At 45.2% G+C, this 25,881-nt stretch overlaps 1 protein-coding gene across 1 annotated transcript; it reads left to right on the top strand.

Moving 5' to 3' along the window:
* The first annotated feature begins 2,907 nt into the window (after window positions 1–2,907).
* On the top strand, window positions 2,908–20,512 carry LOC126541366 (salivary anticoagulant protein P23-like). Its single transcript, XM_050188118.3, has 8 exons — window positions 2,908–3,210; window positions 6,874–6,943; window positions 8,744–8,821; window positions 8,921–8,974; window positions 9,606–9,671; window positions 15,816–15,958; window positions 16,760–16,942; window positions 18,818–20,512. The coding sequence occupies exons 1-8, from the start codon at window positions 3,193–3,195 to the stop codon at window positions 19,124–19,126; spliced, it is 921 nt and encodes a 306-aa protein (XP_050044075.1). The 5' UTR covers window positions 2,908–3,192; the 3' UTR covers window positions 19,127–20,512.
* The last annotated feature ends 5,369 nt before the right edge of the window (window positions 20,513–25,881 follow it).

Raw genomic sequence — 25,881 nt, 5'->3', positions numbered from 1 at the left:
GGAACTTGCCGGCTTAAAGTATACACGTACGCCAAAGAAAAGTCGCCACATACGTAGCACCCGTGTTAAGAACGGCCAGCTGCAGTGCAGGTTTCGCCGGCCATTTGCGACAGTGGCGGCAACTTTCCTGGAGCGTCGCTGCAAGCCTCTAGCCACGGCGTGACTAAGTCGACTATGTGTGAACAACAATACGTGCGTACTCGATTCTCCGTCGCTGGAGCCGAGTTTGACGAAGTCGCAATTGTGACTAAACGGGCTCGGCGGACCAGCTATTCTTACTGAGCCCGCGGGAACGTCTACTGAGACCCCTTCCCACGCGCCAACCAAGACGTCAGACATTGGGCCGCCGACGGGCGCGCTGCAGCTTGGGGAATAAATGCCCCTACGGTGCCTTATCAACTCGCCTACGGTGCCTCGTCGTCTCCCCTACGGTGCCTCGTCTCCCCTACGGTGCCTGGTCAACTCGCCTACGGTGCTTGGACGGCCGTTTCCGTCACCTGGGTATCGGGGGAGGACCGAGTGTTTATAAACCGCTGTTGTGCGGCTGCTCAGGACACTCTCTCTCAAGCAGTCATGTTAGACTGATATACTTTCTCAAGCAGTCATGTTAGACTGATATAAATACTGTAAATATACCCATATTCCTCGTTCTCGATGAGAAGCAGTCCTTCCCTTCACACAGTCGTTGTCATACTGTCGTTGTCGCGCTCATCTCACGCCATGGTCGTTCATAAATTTATCGACGTCCGATTCTCGTCATACAGTTTATCACCACGTTGTTGTTACCCCATCGTAGTCGTATACCGACGTCGGTCACACCATCGCCATCCTGGAGTTGTCATTATGCAGCCGTCGTCCTCGCACAGTCGTTGGCAAAAATTCGTCGTCACGTCATCATTATTATACACTTGTCATCGACCCATTGTCACCATGCCTTCGGCGTCATGCCACGTTGGTGTGCGCCAGTGCACGATTAGAAAGCCGTAGAGCGCTCGAGCACCACGGAGGAACAAAGTAGTTTAAACGAGAGCACTATAAAAGATCCTTTACTCAGAAGTGCCATGAAAGAAGCAGGACCCATTTCAGACCTCCAAGTGATTAGGCGAGGTCTAGATCGGGAGTGAGAACGCCTGGCCAGCCCCACAGCCTAACGCTTAAACATTCGTGTTGCACACTCGTAGACGGCCTGTGAGTTTTCCTTTTTTCTAACGGACCACTTGTTACCGCGAAATTACCAAAAATATGCTATTAAACGAGTTTAATTTGTCAGCCTGAACTGATGAAGTGTTTAGTGCCCTTTGAAACTGTGCCGTGCATCAGCCTGTCTCAAGCAACACCTGATTGCCAGTGATCTTCAGCAGGGAATCGGTAGGGGAGGTGCGATGAGTTGCTTCTTTGGGGAACTGGGTCGAAGATTTTCGTCAACGGCGCACTTTGTCTCACGACATGTCATGGTGCGCAAACGTGTCGACATCTTGTTTACTTGCGCCGCGTCCTTCGTGCTTGAGAAACAGCGCTAGCCTAACAGGATCTCCAGTTGGCCGTTTCGCCATCGCTGGCTTGTATTCCATTCACGCGACGCCGCATCTCCACTGCAGCCCCGAATAGAGAGGCGTTAGCGTGCCGAATGACACATGCGCACAGCTAATGCACGGGCCACCGCTAAGAGCAAGGAAAGAAAGGAGGTGAACGTGGGCTCTTTGTGAAGCGCCATCGTTTTAAACGGCTCACGAGGACATCGAAAAAGAAATAAACTAAATTGAGAAGGTCGGAACGAACGTCGACTTGTTTTCGGTTTTCACGAGGACACGCTGCTGACTCACTTGAGGCGTGAGGCAGCGAGGGAAATATGAGTGTGCTTCGTGTAAGGCCGCTAAAAAAAAAGTTATTTAGGCTTGGCACATTGTCCGTGCAACAGTTCTGGTATCAGTATTTGCCGAAGCTGCTTGCCGATGGACACTTCTGGCGCGGTGCAGAACTATAGGTAAGATATACTATCAGGTACCTAAGTTATCAGATATTTTCGTGCAGGAACTAGGAATTCCTGATAAATAACGACATTTCCGACAACCAAACAATGCTCACTGGAGTGAAATCATGGCATTAAAAGAAAACTTTCGCGGTGATTTTTAAGAGCATGCGTTGTTTATTTATTGTCTCTGAAGTTCGTGAAACAGTCGCGCGATCTCAAGTGAATGATCTTCTCGTGCGACGTGCCTGTAAAACACGTCTCTTGGAATATCTGCACGAAGTATGCAAAGTAATGTTCGTATATCGAATGGAAACGCATCTGTATCTCGAGCGTGAAGAGGAGCAAGACTCTTTGTCAAGTTTAATGTCCTCTAGCTCTTGTTTCTTCCTGTAATAGACAGTAAATAAGGTGGGGTCGAATACATAAAGCTTTTCATTCGTAAGTGCTCTTTGGCATTGACCACGAATATTGGCTGAAATCTGCACTTTCGAACAGTACTAGCGTAAGAGTTGTTCGTGAATACAGGCCCTGAAGCTCAAACTGTTTGATACCTAAGGGCACAGAAAGATTGCGTATTAAATGACGGAGTGCGTTTTGTGCCTGCCAGTTCTTGCTCGTGCAAAAATAACGGAAGAAAGCAGTTAAATGAACATACAGTATGCGACGAAAGAAATGAGGACAAGATGGCTGAGAAGGGCCAGTCAAACACTGCAGGCATGCAGAGCCAAGTACAGAACGTGGGAGCAGCCAAGCCGAGGCCTTCGGCATATGCAAACGTGCGCCTCCGATTTCACGCGAACGATTGCTCCAATCGTATTGCTAATGGATCCAGAAGGGCAACCCAACACGCTCGATCGTGAGCGATGACATGCCCTCGCGCAAAGGCACGCGCACGCGACTCATCGCGTCGTTCGCTTTCGTTCTGTCGCAGCCAAGGACGCAGACGTGGGCGGTGATTTTTCTCGTTCGCTTCGGAGGCGTATTTCTCCGACGCAACCGGTTTTCTTGAGGGCGTTCGGCAACGAGCACGCTCCCCGCCGCCGCGTCGTGAACGTCGTCGACGTCGTCGGTACCGCCGCCGAGCGGCCAGAATTGTCGCTGTCGCGACACGAATGGCAGCCGACATCCGCCGCCGGCTTCCGATCGACACGTGAGCCGCAGTGCCAAGGACTCTCGGCGAGGCGTAAACACAGTGACCACGGCGGGAACTTTCTACGCGGATGTCTCGAAGCGGCACTGTAAGTTCATGGTTACAAGACCGCACGATGTCGTTATCTTTCTTCCCCTTGCCATGTTAGCGAATGATTCTCTGCCACCTCTTGCTGCGAAGCAAGAAATGCCTCGCCGGTGGCGTTTCGTGCACGCATATCACGCCTCACTTTCAAGGACAGTATTGGCGCCGTTTCTAGGAAGACATTTTTCAAGAGTCCTATACGGGCTTGTACGCCCTCTTTTGTATGCATGTTGATAACACCTTGCAAGGAGAAAATTTGTCGCATTCTTTCGACTCGAATAATGTTATTTGACTTTGATAAGCAAGAAAGAAACACTATTTCTTGTTCTCCCATTTATCGCAATGCTTAGTTAATTTCGTCACACCTACGAGAGAATGCGGAAACGCTTTTATTTTAGTACAGAAAGGCCCTCAATTGCGACAGAGCTTGAATCAAATCCGCAAGTTAATAGTATGCGTAAGCAGGTGGTTTCCTTTACAATAAACGTTGCAAAAGGTAAACTGTCCTTATTTAAAACATGAATTGCTTATATAGGCGATGTTAACGAAATCTTTAACAAACTCACCCGAGTGTTGATGGTCTGTAAGAGGATCGTCAATGTCGCCCGCCTCACAAGGTCTTGCGAAACGCCGCACGTGATATGTTGTCGGCAGTTTAGCGAAGCAAGATTAAGGAATGCAGCCACAAGAAATAGTGCGCTAGAAATAGTGCGCTACTATAGTCGAACCATACGGTGACTAAAGCTCTTTTGGTCGCGAGACCGCTGTTATATATACTTAACAGACTATAACTCAGTCAGTGCCCGCACATGTTATGACTCGAGAAAAAGGAAAGAAATGTTTTTTTCTTTCTTTTTAACGATGTTAGATCTATGTCATTGATCCGTGTTCGGACGCGACACTGCTACTTGCGAAACTATCGCTGTGGCAGAAGAAAGCGCTATTTCCGACGACAAACAGGAAGTGCGTTGACCGTGATGGTCATGATCGTATGGCCAACCGCAACGGCCTACTTGCTAACGCTAGCCGAGGGACCAAGAACGCGGCAGTGCGTAGAGCAGAAATTCGCTTCGTCATTCCTTAGACGTGTTGCTTTCTCGTCCTCGATCTTTACAAGACAAAGCCTTGACTGTAGAATTAGAATGAATCGTCTAGCCCAAGCCAAAGTTTCTTTTTTTTTTCACTTTCGAGGAACTGAGGCTTATAAAAGCGGTAAGGCAACACATTATTAGCATAGGCAGCATTACGTCAAATGAAGAATAGCTTTCCAATATACAGTAATGAAACCAAGATACTGGGAAAATTAGATAGGAAAACGACAAAATTAAGGAAGCTTCGGTTGGCGGGTTTTTTGTCTTGAGAACAGTAGAGAGAAAAGCGATGATGACCCTGAATAAAGGAAAAGGAAGTTCTGCTCAGCATACGCAAGGATGGCACGTCGTAAGATATAATACATCTACTGCCTCATTAAATAACGCAATTTAGCAGTAGTTTGCACTGAGAAAGAGGGCAACGAGAGAGAGAGCTAGAGAGCAACGGACATCTTCGAGATATATCGATGATGTCATAGCATTCACTTTATGCTTACATCAACTTTCGGATAGAATCAACAACCTGTTTTGTTACGTTATCGCTAATATAATCACTCTAGCATTTGGGTGCTGCAGTAAAAAAGAGAACGAAAAAGATTAGCTATAGACAGCTATACCCTGTATCTGTTTCTATCCTTCGCTATTGCTTTTATTTTTATTTTTTTTAGCACAGAAAAAAGTAAAGGTGTAATGCGATAGCCGAGAAATCCACCTGAATGGGTTATAGCTACTGCGAAAAAAAGTTGAAGGAAACAAAACTGGATTTCAGAAGAATGCCCAACAACAGCGCGTGTGAATGCTCTGTAGCGAGTTAGATTTTTAGTGGAGTGACATGGATATTTATGTTAACATGCGCGAATAGTATCACAACTACAACGCGTATGTTTGCGTGTCTGTTGTGTCTACGTGTGCGTGTGTTTACGAAATCCGAAACGAGGAGGAGAATAGAAAGCGACACAAAATGAAAAAAAAGAAATGGTAGGTGACTCTAATCCTCTTAGTGGCACTAGCACCTCGGCGTTGGTCTTCTTTAGGTTAACTTTAGGGGAACGCAACGCACGAACCGAACTCGGAGGCAACAGGTTTTCATTAATTAGCCGGTTATATATCATGCCACCTTCCTGTGTGTGACATCATTAGTGACGTCATTACTACCGCTTTCTACTTCTGGGTTTCCAGGAATTTCGCCGAAGTCGTACTCACATGGCGGGTCTCTAAAGTCTGCGATTCTTTGCTTTGGTGTACGGTAATCTGTGATTTAAAATTAATTCTGATTATTCCAAACACTTCAGCAACTCAACTTGGCACTAAACTTATGCGCTGATATCATATCTCTAATGAAACCCACGGATTTTGTATTGTACTATTCTTTTTCTGATTTATTTTGAATTTCGTGCCCGGTCGTCTCAGTGATTTTTAATTATTCATAATTATTCTACACACTTCAGTAACTCAACTTGCAACTAAACGTGTGCTCTGATAGCATATCCAATGAAACCCATGAATTTTATAGTCTACTATTCTTTTTCTACTTTTTTTCTGATTTATTTTGAATTTCCACCCCGGTTGTCTCAGGAGGTGAACCGTAAGTGCTGCGCAAGAAACAAGCGTGTCACTCGATGCTCGTGCCACTCAAAAGAACAAGATATGCGCGCGTTCGTATTTACGAGCGCGTGTTTTCTCGATTCTACTTTCCACGACCGGAGCAGGTCGTATTTCGATATTCTCGCTAAGCAGTCATATTTAGCTGAGCGTTCTTTAAGGTATTAAAGTACTGTGGTATTAATCTAAGCCCAATAAAAAATTTCGATGCCCTAAGCCTACCGTCCCTCCGCATCCTGTCCCTAAACACACCTAAAAAGTCCTCACATAATTCGTTTGTGGCAAAACGTTCTCGCTTAATCAAACACCAGCTTTCATACACTAGTAGTATGAGACTTCCCATGACATTGTTATTTTAATTAAGGTATTCCCATGTGGCGCTTCATTAGCTCTTTAATTGTGCAGTTGAATTTTGTCACAACTATTGGCCGTTCTTTACAGTAAGAACAAAGTTTATTAATAAATATGATCACAAACAATACATTCCAATTTGTAGGGCAAGGCCCTTGACGACGCGATTAGATAGTATCATTGCTGAACGCTTCAATTCTTTTTGTATGGATGGCAGCGCTGTGGTTCTCTTAACGTCAGTAAAACATATAAATAAAATCTGCGTCGTCATGCAATGTAGATGGCGCAGATTCCGAACAGAACCTTCAGAAAAAAAGGTCTGCAAGTTTAAGCATGTACAATGATACATGTGGCGCTTTCTAACGCAATATGGCTGTACACCCGTCACACATTATTCTGACACCTATCCTCCCTGACATTGAAACTCCTCCCGCCCTCCGCCCCTTTTTTCTTTTGTTTAAACAACTTGGAGGCAATCTTTGCACTATCAACATCCCCGCACACTGACCCAAATAAGCAATTTCCTTGCCGTTATTCGTACTTTTCAGCACTATTGACTTCTAGGCGGCTTGCATCCTTAAACAAGGGAAATTAATTATGTGTCCTTGCCGTTCTTTTCATAGAGCACACACCTTCCCAGGATGCTGCGGTTACTAGCATTCTGCCTCGCAGTGGTCGTCGCCAGCAGCCAAAGTAAGCATTTTTTATTAAAAAAATTGTCGTACAATATTTCAATGTGTATCGGAAGAAATCGGAGTCCCGCTTAACCTGCTGTGGTCTCTCGTTTGTGTGACCTTCTCATCCACACTAACGCCAGAGCTGTGCATCAGCAAGCGGTTCATACATCTATACAGACGAAGTGCTCCCTATTGCTGAGCATCAGCACATACCCCTCCAGGTTTCCAGTGCTGACATCAGTTTTCGCGTGACAGTTTTCAGTATACATGTCATTTCTAGTTGAGAATATACTTCAGGCATACGGCCATGCCTTTAACAAAAATTAACGGTAACTTTTCCGTCAATCGATACTAAATCACAGTTCTTTTTTAATACGTGAAGGTTCAATAAGTGAAGCTGTTTATTTCACCCGAAACAGTGCGTGTATTTTCGTGGCGACATATGCAGCCCTTTTATCTTAACTTAAGCGATGACAACACAGAAACAAAATTTCAGGGTGAAACATTCGGCAGCTATAAATGTATTAGTAATTAGTACATAAATGTATTAGTAATTCGAGTGTCAGCTGTTACGTAGTCAAAGTAATTTGGTGGTACCGTAGATCATCCAGTCCCGTATTAAAAAAGACGTCTTATGCTAGAAACTTTCGTAAGACCCCTTTGAAGACAATCCTGTTACTGGAAACAGCAAACAGAACAATAAATAGTGCTATAATTGGTCAAGCTTATTTCTTTCCAGAACGCGCTGACCTAAAAGCACTACACGAAGAAACAAGACGGTGTTGTGCTGTCAACTTATGTTTCCGTCTTGTTTCTTAGTGTGATGCTTTTAAGTCAGTGCGTTCTTAAAGCAAGTGATTAGCGAACGTTGCTGGCCAGTGGGAAACAGCACTTATGAATGTACAGGTTTGTGAGTTCTACCCATGGTCTTTCCTGCAAAGAAATTCGAGCGAACATCCACTAAGTAAAACGAAACTAACAACATCCGAAATGTACGTCACTTTTATGGCAGTTCGCTTTTACAGCCCGTGACTCCACAACGTATCTGAACGCTGATAAATTTCGCATCTGCAGGAACACACATCTCTTTCTTTCCCACAATACGCTCCTTTCAGATGATGGAAAAGTTATGTTAGATGTTAGGGTTATGGTATAGGTTGTTATGGTGTAGGTGCAGGCACGTAACTATCTAACCGGTACTCCAGAGCAGAGAACTGCGTAAAATTACTGGAATGCAGTTGTCTAACACTTTGTTTTCTTTCATCTTACACACGCACACGCATGCACGCACACACATCGCATCGTATTGCTTCATGAATTGCTTCGTATTGAGTTTTGTTTCCAATGGTGCATTGAAGAAAGTACTCCAGACCTATCCTTCTAAGAGTCACGGTCTTTTAGTCTCCTTAAATGACTGATGATTATTTTTTTTTTTATATTCGTCAACCGTGCGGTAATGTGCCCAACTTCTGGTGCATGTTAACTCCTAAATAGATAAATAAAATAGGTCTCATAGCATCGAATCGAAGCTTTACTTCTTGCATCTTTGTCCTCAAAACAACAGCGAAACTTCGATGCATGAAATGCCGCAAAATGAGCAATTCTGACCTGGGGAAAATATATTCCCACAGCAGTAGTAACGCAAGTAGCACACCCGCAAGGAAATGGGCGCTAACAATGCAACGTAAGGTCTGTAGGCTCTGACGTCATCAGTATCTCAACGATGGCTCTGTTCAAATTTCGGCGCCTAATATCAGTAAATTTATTTATTTTCCTCGTATTTTTTAACCCTTCGTCTCGTCAATCACTCTGGCAGGATCGTCCACCACCACAGAGCGCTACGAGGATACCCTCTACAAGTTCCTTGACCTTCTAGAAGATGATGACCCTTCACGTTCGTGTTTATTTTTTCGTTATAATTCTACTTCTGAGCGTCTTATGGTTTATTTCAGACTGTAGCGTTCCCTTGGCTAATTGAGTATTCCGCATGCAGGTGTCCCCGGAGCCCCCGTATTCCCGGGACCAAGAAACACCTACAGACCGAGCTGTGAGTCCTATTTTGTACGCGGAGAAAACAAAAAAAAAGTTATTTTTTTTTAAAGAATGTATCTGACAGGAATCCCACCTGTTTGCTAACCAGTGATTTTCTTTACTTGTAGAAATAGAAATGTTGAAAATCTCGAATATAAAATGAAATCATGAAAATTGCAGTGTGATAGGTACGTCTGTGGAATCGTTTAAAAGAATGCGTCAATTTTATCATCTCCACTCACGTGTCTGACCTTTTTATGTGAGAACAGCGGGCAGGAGGCTGACAGTAAATGAAGACTTCGTAGATGGGACCTGGCTATTTCGGCATTGCGCATGTTCTGTTTTTCTTTATTTGCCGCAAACGAAGAGGCCCGCATTGTGACTCACGAGTGGCTAGGATTCTTGTGCACTGGTTTCCAAGGGATGTCTCGGTAATAAGCGTGGTTGCAATATGTGCTTTATTGATGGAACGCTTTTTACATCACCCAATTTGGTTACTTTGAGCAAAAGCTATTCTTTGTAGAGAAGCACGCGGCAACACAATATCTGCCAACATTTTTCAATTTTATCCAATAGGTCACTTACACCCTCGGCAATATCGAAACCATCGTTTTTCTCTCAATTCTCTGTTTTTTTTTCTCTTGCAGTACCTCGAGTGCCTCCTCCAGTTCCACCAAGACGCATATTCAGGCCAGCCAGACCGATTCCCCGCGGTAAGTTTTCCGTCATTGTTCAATAAGCGATACATCCCTGGCAAAACAGGAAGAGAGAGGAAAGCTGGGCTATATACTTAAAACTGATTCGTGGGTTCAAATTTACAACGAAATTAAGACGTTGACGATTGTAAAGATGGGCACATGGAGGAGCGCTGTCACACAATTGTTTTGTTTTTAACTGGAAAACAACAAAACATTCAACCCACAAGCGTGTATGCATAACAGCAGAAAGAACGGAACTAACAACAAGACATTAAGCAACGTACCCACGAAGATGTTCAATCTCTTTTTGAAGTAGGTCAAGAGAGGGTTGCTTTATGCACGAGTAGTTCTTGTAGATATGTGGAAAGCCTCGGTAATTTCCCCTGCACGCTGATTGTTGAATTGGCACGGCACTCGCACGTACGGCAATGAGCGGCTAAGAAGTGCTGTGTTTTATGTTGTTTTATGTTATTTTTGTGCTCGAGGAGGCAGATGCTCAGGCATCTCCCAGTCTGACCAATCTAAGATTCGCACCATGACAGCAGGATCTTATATGCTAGATCTCCCGAAGACAGAGCTTCTTCAATATTTCCGACAACAAACTCAATCGCCTAAGAAATGCAATAAACAACAAAACGACACAAAAAGACGTAAACTAGGCCACGCATAGGCCTGCCATTTCAGGCTGAAAGCAGGTGCTATAGTATTCGCTCAGTCGGAGGACGCCAAAGATCAGCAGTACATTATAAACCAACCTTGCGCGCAGCGCAAATTACGAGCACATCAGTACATCAAATACATTCTTTAGCGTGCGCCTTCCAGCTCTTTCAGAAAAAGAAATGACGAAAACAGACACTCAAGTTAAGAACTTCGGCAAAAGTCACACACCGATCGCATGTACAGTCGGGAGCAAAAGTTTGCCCCCGACTGTAAATTATCTCTTATTTCTTCTTGCATAGCTGTGCAAAATGAAATTCTCTCTATGCATTGCCTTGGTCAAAGAGGGGAACGTAAGCTGTGCCAATTTGTTTCCAGACTTTTTGCTCGCGACTGTACATGTTAACACAATTGACCGAAGTGATACAAGTGACCGAATGAGGTCACTGTCTGCAAGAAAGTCACAAAGTGCTGTGAGAACACGTACTTGTCCCTTTTCGATTCGACAGATATTACAGCCTTTAACCATGGAGCGGTGCGTCATTCCGAGGGAGCATGCTTAACGAGCCACGAAGCGCACGCACCAGGTCCCTCGACAAAGTTCCTAGCAGCTGATGATTGTGCACTGCGCTTTGTAAATGTCTTTCTAATTCCCTGCTTAGCTCCATAAAACAGCCCCAGTGACACAAAACTCAAAATGCGGGAACAGGGTGGTGGTTAACAGCAGGTGCTTCTGGCTCGCCACTATGTACTTTAGCTTAATTTCTTAGTATCGAACTTAGAAGTATTTTTCAAGCAAATGTCAACTAGCTAGTTGTAGACACCTCATTAGCACTGCATCAAAACTTGTTCTTTGGGGTCGCTCTCTCCTTCATCATTTTCAAAGTGAAACAATCCTTGAGAACATCCCCCCCCCCCCTCCCCGGACTTTCGTGACCCTGGCTGCTGGCTGGGTGCTGATGTCGCTGTTGTCTTGCCTAATAGCTCACACACACTTAAAGAAAATTAGTTACGTGCTCGATGCAGGGGTCGAACCTTGATCCTCCAGCATAGCAGCCATTGCGCTAACGATTATGTCACAAAAGTTTGTGTTTTCTTTCATGGCGTTTATTTAGGCACGCATGACTCCTGCGCGAAACAGACGGATAACCGAGCTACGAAGTCTCTTCTACTTGCGCGGCGACGAATTGAAACAAACACGGAGCGCCACAGAGTTTTTCTGCGTCATTGAAACGCGCTGCTCAGGTTGCGGTCACTCTTCACAAGAAATAGTGAAACGGTGGTAAGGATAAGCACTTTACCATTACAGAACGGCAATCTGGACGAAATTCAATTTTTTTCGTATAGATGTTTCAGTTGGACAATGATTTGAATGAAGATAGTTGATCAAATTATGGTTCGGCATTTCGACCGAACGTGCGTGTTTTCCAGAGGCTATGCATTCCAATGAGCCGAAACATGTCAAAGGGTAGAACGTCACAACAGGGTTGCAGCAGATATCGCAGGGAATAAGGATTTATATCAAAGTCTTTGTGAAGAGTTCGTTTAAGCACATCCCGAAACGACATAGCATCCCTGTAGCCTATAAAACAATGTTCGATTGTTTCAAGTACGTCACACAGGTGGCAATTAATGGACGTCATGAAAATGTATCTTGAACGTAGCCAGGTCCTGATACGCAAGGCTTCAGAATGTAATTTAAAAAAGAAATTTTTAAGGCGAAAGCTCTAAAGATGGCTGATTGTAATGGCCCACACCCGCAAAAAAGCGGCGTCTAGTCCGGTAAGTCAAAAAACTATCATGATCAGGAATCGAGCATAGCCCCGTAAGAAAGCAAAAATGCAATGGCTGAATATGAATAGAGAAACAAAAAAAGAACGAAGGAAGCAAAGAAAGAACGAGAGAAGGAATGAAAGAAGGAACGGAAGAAAGCACGATTCGAAGAACAAATAAAGAAGGAACAACGAAATAAAGAAAGACGGGAAGAAAGGAAGAACGGAAGGAAGAATGAAGACACATCTAGGTAGTGCATAAGGTGCTCGCATGTGTCGTTGAAGAGGTCGACCTACAGTACCATACGTTTACTTCACACTGTGGTTTATTATGTCTTGCAAGAAGTCTGACCCCTTCAATCGTGTAAAGTACGGCACTATACATGCGTGCAGCAGGCTTACAGGAGTGTTACAAGAGTGTAACATGCTGCCGAACTTTATTTTTATACATTGAGGCAGAAGCATTTTGCGCACACGAGCTAGTACACCCTGTCCTGGCAGGCCAAAGTATGTTGGGTGGTAATGTGGTGGCGGAAATAACATAGATATCAAATCTCTGTAAAACGGTTTTCTCATGATACACACTAGAAATATTCATTTGTGAACCTCACTGTTAAAAAACGAACCGAGAAATACACTCCACGCATAAAACCTCAATGACATTGTATAGGAAAATTTGATGAGCCCACTAGGTTAGGTAACACATTCCTCAGGTTGACCTGCAAGAAAATTTTAACTATAAGGTGAGAACTGTCACGAAAAAGTAAGTAGCGAGACACCAAGTGACACACACACAGATGTACTAAGCTCAGCCCAACTGGCCTAACCGGCCTGAAAAGATTACCTAGTCTCATATCTTCACAATTTCAAGACCATATGAAGGTGTCAAACATGCGGTGAAAACGTTCAATGTAAGATCTGGCACAGTGGAGTACTTGTAATACATACCATAGTTTTCTTACCCAGAAAGTGGTGCATGCCTCAGCTTCACCAAAAATTGAAAGGTTGTCCGGTATAAAAGATTTAACGTAACATTCAAGGGCAAGAACTTTCTCTTTCCAATAGTGCCCCCCTTAATTGTGTGCATTTGGGGCATTTTGAGTGCAAGGTATTTTGGGGGCACCAGAGTACCCTCTATTCCAGCAAACGAAGTTGATGTACACCACCATTACCCAAACCACTGACCTGAACTTTTTTAATAGTTCATATGTACGCCTGAAAGAATACCAAATTGCTCCACGGTAGCTACAATTTCTTCAGTGCTCGGTTTGTATTTGCAGAAAAAAAAACAATACTGTTTGCATATGCTAGCACTTTCATCTCCTTTCCTATCATGCTGTAGTCACGAATGCTACCAGACTGAAGAATACTCAAGCACAGCTGCTCCAAATAAAGAGAAAACAGGAAAGGCGACATAGGACAACCTCGTTTGACAGATCATTGGATGAATATAAGCTCCAAGAGATGGTCATTCACCATCAAGCGGGTATAACAATGTTTACAACAAAGTTACTCTCCTTTTAGCAAAGTAGAATCAACGTTAGCTTGCTGTAGAAGAGAAAACAGAACTGCGTGGGAAACACGATCAAATGCTTTTGCGAAGTCAACTTGAAGCAATGCAAGTATCTCATAAGCGTTTGAACAATAATCAAGAATAGTACAAGCGATATGGCCAATAGTTTGTATAGAGTGTCCCTTCAGTCCACACGTTTGGGGAGGTCCAATAAGGATTGACATTACAAATCGTAGCCTCTCATACAAAATTTTGGCACAAATTTTGTAGTCAACACTGCATAACTTTATGGGCCTGCAGCCCAAACATGACGTAGTTTTTAGGCTAAAGCCTTGTAGGTCTCATAAGCCAGTCGATATTGAGCGAAAACGCGTCGACGACACGAAAGGTACGAAAAGGCTACAAAGCCTTGACTTTTGGTGGGAGTTGAACCCCAGCCATTCGCGGGAGTCGAACCCGTGACTTTTGGTCTTAATGAAGGCGAAGTTAGTGAAGGCGAATGTGAAGGACTATGAAACGGTCTTGCCTTCGAAACCCTTGGTCAAAGTTCTCATTAGAATGGGACAAAGATTATTCTTAAATGTCTTAGAAGGTTCACCGGAAGTTCGCCAGAACCTGGTGGTTTTGATAAAGACAGTTGATCTATGCCAAGTTCAACCTCTTGCAAAGTAAGAGGACCGCTTACAGAAAAACACTCTTCGTCTCTTAAAGGGCTTATAAGAGAGATGAAATTGTTTTGAAGTTCAGCTTCATTAGTATGTTGATTAGCGCTAAACAGTTCTGTGTAGCAATTCTCAGATTGCATCATAATATCATCTGTACTTGTTACTAAGGTACCATTAGAGTACATTTGTGATTTTTCCGTTCGACTTTGCGTAGCGATGCTCATCGAGCAATGCCTGACCGGTTGGTTTCTCTGAATTTATAACAGAGTTGTTGCGCGAGCGAATACAGGCACCTTTGTTGCATTCTGCGTCGTGTTTGTTGAGCTGACATTTTACGTTGGCAATTTCTTCAACGTATGAACCGGGCATTTCGCACTCTAACCCGTAAAAGCATTTTAAAACTTTTCACCAGCCCCTTTTCGTCGTTCTTTCTTTAAAAGTACCCCGTAGAGCTTAGTTCTATAGCGACTGTGCGCACCTCTTGCTTAAACGGCTCCAATGCAGCAAATAAAGACAAATCAGTCATAAAGCAAATCGTCAAAAGCATTGCACACACGAATGCCAAATTCCTCATCACTGATGAGTGTGGAGTTAAGCCTCCAAAGGGCCCAGTGAGGCCGGAGTTTAGCATCGGAATCTTCACCTAGTCGGGCTATAACTACACAATGGTCTGAAAATTATACTGATCTGGTAGAGCAAGAAAGCCCACGGGATAGGAGCGCTGACGGAACATGAATTCTATCGAGACGTGCATAAGAGCTTCCTTGAATGTGCGTGTACGAACAATTCGCCTTGTATGAGGCGTCAATGCCAACGAGTCCAGCCATTTCAGTAATCCGAGCTAACTGTAACTTTTGCGAAGGGCTGGAATGCTTCGCGTATATCTATACACGTCTTCCACCCCCTCTGAAAGCCACAGGAGCTTCATTATGCCACAATCGCACGTACAAATCTATCGTACCAACTCCAACTAGCTTTCTTTAGATGCGCGTCTTGATTATGATGATTTTTTGCACATACCCATAACGCAGGGTTGACCAAGAAGAAGGCGGTACATTCAAAATAAATATGAAGAAATGGAGAAATACAATGCAAGATAAGAGTTCTCACATCGCATAGTACGGGTGGGCGAGACCACTTGCGTTTCCTTTACGCGAAGGACGCACGAATGAAATGGGCAAATTTGGAGCATTTATTTAGAACATATAACGTTGCGCGTAAAAGACACGAATAAAACGCAAAGAACGAGGATACATATACATTTCGTTTATGTGCAAATGTGTGTATCTGCATTCCTTGCGTTTGTCCGTATCTTTTACGCGCAATGTTATACGTTCTAATGGCGCACCAGCAGGCCCAAGTAGCAACCTTAGTGAAGTATTCTATTGACCGTATCACGAAAGCTTCTCTTCACGTAGATTACAAGAACCTGCGTTGCAGATGCATAGCTTTTATGCAATGCATTTGTTATACACTGCATTCTGATACGCTAAAACCAACCCCGACAAGAGCATTTCGCTACATATACATGCACATATTTTTTTTTCTGCAGTGTCCTCCCCGTCGTTACCGGGCGGCACAATCAGAGATGCCAACGCATACATGGACACCATCGTGCAGCAGAAGATGCTGCGACTCCTGAAGGCCACTCCGAGGCTGTATCCTTCGGCAGTGATTCCGTTCTTCAAGTTTAAGGTACAAAGTTATGGTCGTGTTCACGAACGTGCCTCGACTCAGCGCTCTTCTCCTCTACCGAGTGAAGGGGCAGTGCTGCTCTTCGACTGATATTGTTACTGCATTTCAATTACTATCCGGAACGATTTCTGTGACGCGACTTCGTTGTAATAAGGATTTATGAAGCTTTCTGTCACAAGGACATCGCGGCCGAAAATTGCCGAAGACATTGTGAGCACCGCTAAACCATGTTAGAATGTGATTAAACGTATACTGCTTTACTGAAGGTGTAATACTGATAACGGGTGATTAAGACGGCTATTATCCGGTATACGAGATCCCATTGTATTGAATGCGGCTAGAAACTGAATTTCGAAAGAAATTCAACACCTTCAACGCTTGCGTGTAGGAAAGGGCGCGAAAAGGCGGTGCTCAAGCGACCCCTCATCGAAGCAATCGTGGATGAGCGCAATTGAGGTATCGTGGCTAATTACGTCCCCAGGGACACCCTTGCGCTCTATCCAGCTGCGAGCCCGTCGATTCACCTTTATTTAGGTTAAGGCTGGTGCTTCAGACCAAACTACAGTAGACAAAAGTTTGACAATAAAGAATATACGTGCCAGAGCACAGAGATCTATGGGAATTTGTCTATTGCCGATGCGGATGTCGTTGAACAAAATCTTCTCGAAAAAATGACCACTTAACCATAGAGTAGTAACCAATAAAACTGACCGTAAAAGAAGGTTTTTTGTTTGCTCATAGGCTGCATACGAACAACACAGACCGTTTTGCATGTCCTTCCCGCCTACGGGCTTTCTATAGGTGTTGAAGACGGGCTTCACGAACCGGGACTTGAAGGTGAACATGACCGCGGGCGTATTCCGCGGATTCGACACGGGCATCCGGCGCTTGGGGGACTGCGACAAGCCAACTCACGTGGGCCGCAACACTAGCGTCAGCTGCACGCTCGACTTCAGTGGCATCACGGCCAGCTTCGTCGCCGTGGTGAGTCAGCAATGGCACTTCGCAGGTGCATTTGCCGTTTGTCCTCTTGCGTCCTTGCAAAAATAGTGAGTGTACGCATTTATTTCGCCCAAGTATGTGTTAAAGGAACGCCAAGGACACATTCTAGATCAGACCAGAATGGCAGATTAGGCTTTCAAACCTCCTTATGCTTTCTTTTGTTTAAAGGTAGCATCTTAGTGGCGTAAGTTATCATCATCATCATTATCATCAGGCTGGTTACGCCCACTGCCGGACAAAGGCCTCTCCCATACTTCTCCAACTACCCCGGTCATGTACTAATTGTGGCCATGTTGTCCCTGCAAACTTCTTAATCTCCTCCAACCACTTAACTTTCTGCCGCCCCCTGCTACGCTTCCCTTCCCTTGGAATCCAGTGCGTAACCCTTAATTACCATCGGTTATCTTTCCTCTTCATTACATGTCCTGCCCATGCCCATTTCCTTTTTCTTGATTTCAGCTAAGATGTCATGAACTCGCGTTTGTTCCCTCACCCAATGCTCTTTTCTTATCCCTTAACGTTACACCCATCATTCTTCTTTCCATAGCTCGTTTCGTCGTCCTCAATTTAATTAGAACCCTTTCGTAAGCCTCCAGGTTTCTGCCCCGTACGTGAGCACTGGTAAGACACAGCTTACTGTGTCTGTGACACGTAAGTTAAACACATGTTTATTGGCTTTAGTTTAGCCTTTCAAGGAAAACTAAAGCGAAACCCCAAATAATTTAGACAGGTGAAGAATATATAAGACCACTAATCTGGCGCTAGCAGCATACTCACATTATTCTAAACTTAAGGTGATTAATTTAGCACCGACATCGCCCCTGGCCACCAGTCGGCTCGCAAAGATGTGAATGCATTTCTGCAACTTCTGAGATCGATTAAGTTTTGCGCGTGAGCCTATATGTCCCACTTTGAAGATTCGCGATGCGGGTGTATGAAGCTCGGCGATAAATGTTGGCACAGCGCCAAGTATGAGATAAGCGGCGCAGCTGTCACGGCAAATGGTGATTACCTACACAAGAATAGGCGAGCGGTGCCGCGGATGACGTCATCAGCCCAGCTGGTGCAGTTCCAACTCGCGCAGGTAGCGCGTTGCGGAGCGGATGGCTTCAGCGCCCGACATAACTCGGCGCTCGGAGAGGTACGTCATCAGTTCTGTATCGGCGCTTGGAAAAAGCAGTCGGGGGTTCATCGCTATGAAGTAGTATGAACGAAGAGGGTCCTTGTAGTGATGTTGCAGCTGAACGACGAGATAGAAGGACCGAGATGCGAGCCGAAGTTGTCGCTAAACGCCAAGCCCGGGCCGAACGTGCTCGGCGAGACATACATTCGGGGTATACACTTGCCCAGGAGACGCCCGAAGAGCAACCAGCTCGACTACCGACAAGACGAGCTTCCCGTCTTGCCCATTGCTGTGCCGGAGTTAACGTGAAGCCGGCGGAGGAACGAGAACAAACTATAAGATAAACAATTATATAAGCAATAATAGAATAATTAAATAAACAATGGTGGTAGAAATGAAAGGAAGCACTCCCACGCAAAATACGGGTTTACTTCGTGGAGGGAGGGTCATTGTTTTTTTCCTTTTTCCCAACGTCTTTGACTGGGGCGGCATCGTTCCTTGCCCATGCGAATCTGTACCGTCTGTTCCCCTTGTCTAGATTAAGCGCTCTTCTCTTATCGCTTCTCCATTCTACAGCGCAGCGTAGCCAACGCGACGCAATCTATTTACCTTCCTTCATTTCTCTCCTCTCTCCCTCTTTTTATCTCAAAACGACTAAAAAAACCACTGTTGTGAGTAGCTGCAAATAAATCTCCCGTGTTCAACACCTTGGGCGACGTTGTGGCTTTTTGCAGACAAAAGGAGACGACCTGGCCGGCACCATCAAGGCCGTCCCGGTGAACGTGGTGGTGCGCACCGGAACGGCCCGCGTCGAGGCGACGGCCGCGCCGGGCAAGGAGGCCATACTGCGCACGTTCCTCATCGACTACGTCAGTCTGGACGTCGCCCACGGCGCCAACCTGAGCCTCAACGAGGACCGCGACAGGGGCTTCAAGCACCACGTGCGGACGAATGTGGCCAGGGAGTTGGACGCCCTCATGCACGAAGAGTATGCGCCCCTCCTGGGGCGAGCCATCGCCACCACGGAACTGCCAAAGGCCTGACGCATACGCAAGACTGCCCAGTCGAGATTGCTCTCGAACGCCACTGAAGCTGGAGTCGCGTGCGTCTAGTGCGTTCGTATTCGTGAGAATCTATTTGTCGGTTCTTCGGTGGAAAAACGCTGATTATTAGCAGAGAAGATTCAGGGCAACTGTCTCCTTCCGATTTTTGCGCCTGAAATACAGTAGCGATGACGTCACTTTGTCCTCGCGGATTTCCCACTGTTTTAATCAGCATATGTTGCGAAAACTCGTCTTGTGGTGGAGAAGTCCAGAGAAGTCCAGAAATGTCACCAGGCTGAGTTTTGGTTCACTTCTGAACGCAGTGTAATACTACGTTACTCAAATGCATATTGGTAAATCGACGGAGTACAGAAAAGACGCTGCTGGAAGCTATGACGTCGCGAGGATTTGCTACATGAACCTAAAGGTGATGTTAAAAAGCATACCACCCCCCCTCCCCCCCTTGTTTTGTTATAGCGCTCTTTCCATTCTACAGAGGTCATGGTACGAAAGACAGACCCATCCTCGGTTCTGACTGTGTCGGATCTTTACATCTAACTTGGTTTGGCATTTCTCTTCAATGTCAACTTGAAGCTCACACTTCTAGTTTCGACCAAGACAATTCGGTTTGAGATTGTAGTTTTCTGAGACACCCTGCAGTAGGTCTTCGTGTATCAAAGGATTAAGTTCCTAAGAAATGAGCTTCTGAGAGAGACTTTAAGAGAAACTTCAGCGAATTTCAGTGAACATTGGGCCAGTCCACCACACCCCATAATGTTAAAGATGCTTCGCGCAATCATGTGATATAACAATGTTTGGTCATGCGATTCCAGAGAGTGCATGCTCACGCTGTTACGACAGCAATGATTGTTGAAGCTCTCCGCTATCCGAAGTGGATCGAGCTGAGCACTGTTTCACGCATATGTGTCGTACTAGTCTTTTACTAATCCTAGAACTGTCAAAGAGTCTGGCTTCACTTGTGTTGTCCTTGAAATTAAATGCTCTTTTTTTACTGCTAAAATCAAAAGCCATATTTTGTTTCTCCATAATTATAATCTCACGTCTGCTCAGCGCGTCTCGGCGATGGTACGCAGCATTGCCTATTCATGCTGACTAAATATGTGAAGGGGCTAGCTTGATTTTGCGGAGCTCACAGTTTACCCAGCTGTGATCTGCTTTTGGCACATTAGCATTTCTTTTCTTTCTTTTTTACCAACGCGGCATTTGTCTGTTTCCGTGGCAGGTTTTACTTCTTGAAAGGCGGGACAGTAAGCACAAGTCGAGCGAGTTAAAAGTGTGCACAAAGGCATTATTTGAGAGTCTGGTGCTACATGAAACTGGACCACGTGCATGAGCTGCCAAATAAAGTCGTTTTGATCGTTCCCATTCAAACTTGTGTCTTTTAATCTCGCGGCTAACGCGGTAGTGGTGAACGGGGAACTGGACACGCACTCAGAAAGCAAAGCGCTTACATTTGACTGGTTCTCAAGAGCAGCTGTTGGTCGGTTGTCTCGGTGAACATAATAACTAATAAGGCCACAGTAATCATAATCATTCTCTTATCGACATAAAAAAATGCGAGAATACAGACAATTACGACTGCCTTGTAAGGTTCAAAGTTTTCACATCGTAATGGGCGCCACTTGGAAATTAGAAAGCGCATGTGACTGAGGGGAAATAGATCTTAGTGAAGATAAAGCTCTGCACTTAATTTAATACATAATGTGGCCAGAGGCAAAAATAAACTTCGGTCAAGGTTATTGTTGCAGATAACAAGTCTGGACCAATTAAGTAACCCCTCTCGGTGCGCGCGTCCATGGTCCCTCTTTTCTTCTTTCTATCCCTTTTATTTCTTTATATTCCCGAATCGGAAATGAGCTGCCGTATTTTTGCCCTGCTATTTCGGTCTAGTTTTCATATCGCAGCTACCGGCCGCTGGCTGGCAGAACGTAGCAACAGCCAGTCTAAATAAGCGTCCAGCTATAGTGCAATGTAAAAGCAATGTAGCTGAGAAAATCATAGTTAGTCTACGCACCGCTTTAATCTTCCCTGCAAAAAAAAAAAAGAAAAAGTGGTGTCGAAAAGTGATTCGAAAAGTAATGCGACCATTTACACAGGAGAAAGTAGACAAGACATAATGAAGCAGATGGGGTAAGAATGAGAACTAAGGTTATCTTCCTCAATGGGGAAGAGAAATGGAAGTGTTGAAGCAAGCATCTGCTGCGGTCTGCAGCCGAGTATGAAACGATACAATGATCACGCACTCACCACACACAAAATAATGCCAGTTATTTTGGGAACGCTCACATTTAATTACGCAAACCTCCACACTTCGCGAAAAGCACATCATACGTGCTACAACAGACTGTAGAAAATTTAATCAACATAGGCATTCTGCGTCCGTATAATACAATTGGGGCAAAACAACGACAAGGACGCTGAATTCACCCCAGACCCCTTCTAAAACTTTTGTGACGCACTAGCAGTTATAAACTGCCGTCCATGGAGCATCCAACCACAACATTATTATTAGAACATAAATTACATGCACGCTCGGGGCGTGTTATAGCACCCTGGCCGTTGGCGCCGGCACGGTCGCACTGCCTAAAGCGACGAAACCGAGAGCACGGCACCATGACGCTCCGCTCAAGCGGCCCTAACACCGGAGTCAGTGCAGCGTTTTGGCGAGTGCTGTTGGCACGAGTTATTTTTGCGCACCCATAATATCGTTCCAGCTGAGCAGCTGTGTGCATGTATATCACACCGTGGCACATGTAGTACACACTGGTCTGAGCTGAATGGATGCCAGTGAACGCGAAAATCAATCTATCTAATAATATTGTCTTTGTGCGCTGACAAACTCCGACGTTCTTTCTCAAAGCGGAAGCTTTACTGGCCGCGAACTTGCGATTTCGCCGTGGCGGTGCTCTGAGGAGGCACATGACGTCACAACGCGCGCCTCACCGCGGATATTTATCTCTCTCTCGCTCCCTAGTCACTACTGCGCATGCGCCACTAGTAGCACCAAGCCACACGTGTTCTTTAACGTGCACCTAAATCTAAGTACACGGGTGTTTGCGCATTCGATCCCGCGACCTTGTGCTCAATGCTCAGTAGCCCAACACCATAGCGACTGAGCAACCACGGCGGGTCTTCCTACATTGTTTCCTTTATGAATAAATAAATAAATAAATAAATAAATAAATAAATATATATATATATATATATATATATATATATATATATACCTTCTTTTTCTGGACCCGCCATGGTTGCTCAGTGGCTATGGTGTTGGGCTGCTGAGCACGAGGTCGCGGGATCGAATCCCGGCCACGGGGGCAGTATTCCGATGAGGCCGAAATGCGACAACACCCGTGTGCTTAGATTTAGGTGCGCGTTAAAGAACCCCAGGTGGTCGAAGTTTCCGGAGTCCTCCACTACGGCGTGCCTCCTAATCAGAAAGTGGTTTTGGCACGTAAGACCCCATAACTTAATTTTTTTTCTGTGTTCTATCAGAATAACTGGTCACTGAAGCTTGTTTTATTTTAGTCGCTTTAGTTTATTCGTCAAAATTTTTGCTTACTAATTTTATTCCCTTAACACAAATCTAAAATCAGCCCGACTCTTGGCCAATCCCCCTGAGTGTATATAGGCCAATGAGTTTAAGCTGATCATCATCTTTATCATCATCATCATGTCGACAGGAGGGTGTTTCCTGTCCTTAGGTGTTTATTGTATGGAGTAATAAGAAAAAGCCTTTGTGTTGCAGAAAGCGCATCTAACTTGGTGTTGATGATCAGTCCGAGATGCGCGATAAGTCGGAAGAATGACAAGTTCGATACAAAATGACGACTGATTGTAGACATTCTGAAAAAGGCAAGAGACGCGTAACATTGACGGCGCAGTGATAGTCTTGATAAAGCGATACTGCATTTCGTTGCTGTTATAGTTGATGCGCGTTGGTAATTAGAATGAAATGAGTGGCGTTAGTTTTCATTAATTCGAGAACCCTAATTAGATTTCTGTGATTAGCGCACAAGAGTTTTGCAGAGAAGGAATTTGAGTGAGGGTGGGGCTTTTTTGAAGTCGAGTCGTAGCACTGTTAATGATCATAACAATATGAGTTAATATGAGTATCCCATGTTAGATTGCATATAGTAGGAACGCCCAAGTATTGGTATGATGAAACATGCACAAGTTCCATTGTCACCTAGTTGATACGTTGAAAAAGTTTCGCGTTGCCAGGAAACAACCATTGGTTCGCATTGTCTTTAGAATTTAAATTCTTGAACCATTGATCACACCAATTTCTAATGTAATTCGAGTCCGTCTGCAAGACATCTTCATTGTCATCGTTAGGATTGACCTTTAAAGCACACAGTTGTTGACATACAGATTTACAGAAGAAGAGACAGACAAATCGTTATTATATATTAAAAACAAAACTTGGCCTGAAACTGAACCTTGAGGTACTCCCGACACTAGCTTAATTTGAAATGAGTCATAACCGTTATTTCTGACGAAATGAAAGCTGTTTGTCAGGAAGTATTCAAGCAAAGCTAGTACCTTAGTGTCGAGATTGAGTGAGAAGAGTTTAAGGATCAGCAAAGCTTGACTGACCTTTACAAAAGCCTTCGCGAAGTAAAAAAAAAGCGCAGTCGACCTTACAATGTTTATCAAGTACAGCAGTGAATAGAAGCAACCGTGTTTCACAGAAAATGTACGCCTGAAACCATGTTGAGTTGTAAAAAATGAATTGTATTATAAAAAGTTAACGATTTGCGAGTACAAAATATGCTCCATGAGTTTGCAAGGAATGTTTCCTAGCGAACTGGGTCGATAGCTGAAAGCGTAATGTCTGTTACCGGACATGTATTCAGACCCCCCCCCCCCAGATTTTCCAATCCACTGGCAAGATTCCTTCAGCAAGCGACTTCTGAAAAGTTTTGTGCACGAAGGGAGAGGAATGTGGCGCAAGCCTGCGTCCGAAACTTTGAAATAATGTTGTCAGTGCCACATGAGGAAGATATGTTAGAAGCGTCGGTGTCCCTCGGTGTAACCGCGTTGATGATGGCGCTCATCATGGCAGCCTTACCATACTGCTTCTCCCTCTTGGAAGGCGCTGACGGCACTGGCCCACTGCCAGTCGGTTCAGTGATTTCGGTCTGAAGTTCTTTGCCTCAACCCCTCGCGAAATCAAAACACGTATCGAGCTGCGTTAAATTTTCGCATTAGGGAGTATCGTAATCGTTAAAAAAATTATATTATGGGTTTTACGTGCCAAAAGCACTATCTGACTCCGGAAATTTTGACGTGGGGTTCTTTAGCGTGAAGCGAAATCGAAGTACACGGGTGTTTTCGTATTTCGCCGCCAACGAAATGCGGAAGCCGTAGTCGCGATTCGATCGCCCGACCTCAGCTTAGCTGCCCAACAGCATAGTCACTGAGCAACCGTGGCAGGCGAGCATAGTAATCGTTCCACAATTCTTAAACAACGAACTACAGGCGCAAAGGTCGACATACGACAACTGTCTTTGGAGCCAATCGTAACGGTAGGCCGCCGCGATGCCAATTTTTATAACTTACCTATGTTCTCAAGGTACCCACGCACATTACTTTACAATACTTTTTTAAATCTTAATACTTTGCAAAGAAAGCCTATGTTTCGCAATACAGTTGTGCACCTAGCATAAACATTTTAGCTAATTTAAGCTTGAAAAAAAAAAAAAACATGTATCGTCTACCGTTAACACAAGATATAATAAACTAATTGCGAGCCAGCCATTACCGGCCACCAGCGCCGATTGGGTTGGCAACAACTTTAATATTTAGAGTCCTGCATAGCTTTCGCCGACGGGGCCTTCGGTCTCCCACGTGGGGACGTCGAGATGTTGCCTCGCCGCCGCCTCGCGCGCCTGCTGGACGGCCCATAGTTGGTCACCGAAGCTGGGGCTGCGCAAGGCAGCGGCCCATCGCGGCGGAAGGGTTCCGGAGTTAGCACCGTGCGGGTTTTTGTTACAGTCCCAGAGCATGTGAGTTAAGGTGGCTACATCAGTGTGGCAGACCGTGCATATATTTGTTGGGTATGTGCCGGGGTAGATCCAGCCCGTGGTATTGTGCCGGGTTAGGATACGTGAGCGTCTGCAGTTGTCTGAGGGCCACCGCATGCGCCCTGTCCAGCTTGTCGCTGGGCGGAGGGAAGGTTTGGTGAGCCAGGCAGAGGGCCTTGGTAATTTCGTTGTAGCTGGTCGAGCAGTCTTGGGTGCTGTCCCACGGACGACGATCGCCGACGCGGTTCGCGAGCTCACGTGCCTTGGCGTGTGCCGTCTCGTTTCGGTTGCGGTATGTCTTCGACACTTCTCCCATGTGCGCCGGGAACCACTGTATTCTGATTTGAAAATCTTCCTCCCACTGGACTTGTCGATTACTCAGGACTCGGGCCGCTGTCCGCGAGATCCATCCTTTGGCGAAGTTTCTCACCGCTTGTCGCGAGTCGTAGAGGACCGTGGTGCACGTTGGATCCGTGAGGGCGAGCGCCACCGCCGCTTCCTTCGCTTCTTCTGCGCGCTCGCACGCTACACTTGCCGTTATGCGCGCTTCACCACTCGAATCGACGACCGCAACCGTGAATCGCGAGCGTTCTGCGTATTCCGCGGCGTCAACGAAGCGTGTCCCCGTTTCGTCTCCGTGGATGTGTAGGAGAGCTCTGGACCTGGCCATTCTTCTTCCCCGGTTGTGTTCCGGGTGGACGTTCC

The sequence above is a fragment of the Dermacentor andersoni genome, chromosome 2 (genome assembly GCF_023375885.2).
Source record: "Dermacentor andersoni chromosome 2, qqDerAnde1_hic_scaffold, whole genome shotgun sequence".
NCBI classification, from domain to species: Eukaryota; Metazoa; Arthropoda; class Arachnida; order Ixodida; family Ixodidae; genus Dermacentor; species Dermacentor andersoni.
Note: the sequence above shows the minus strand (reverse complement) of the source record. Positions and strands in the feature narration are given on the sequence as shown.

Excerpts from the sequence above, each read along its gene's own strand:
- LOC126541366 (XM_050188118.3), top strand. Across the intron at positions 8,822-8,920 it reads AGAAGATGATGACCCTTCAC|GTGTCCCCGGAGCCCCCGTA; the intron begins GTTCGTGTTTAT and ends TTCCGCATGCAG. Across the intron at positions 15,959-16,759 it reads TTCCGTTCTTCAAGTTTAAG|GTGTTGAAGACGGGCTTCAC; the intron begins GTACAAAGTTAT and ends GGCTTTCTATAG.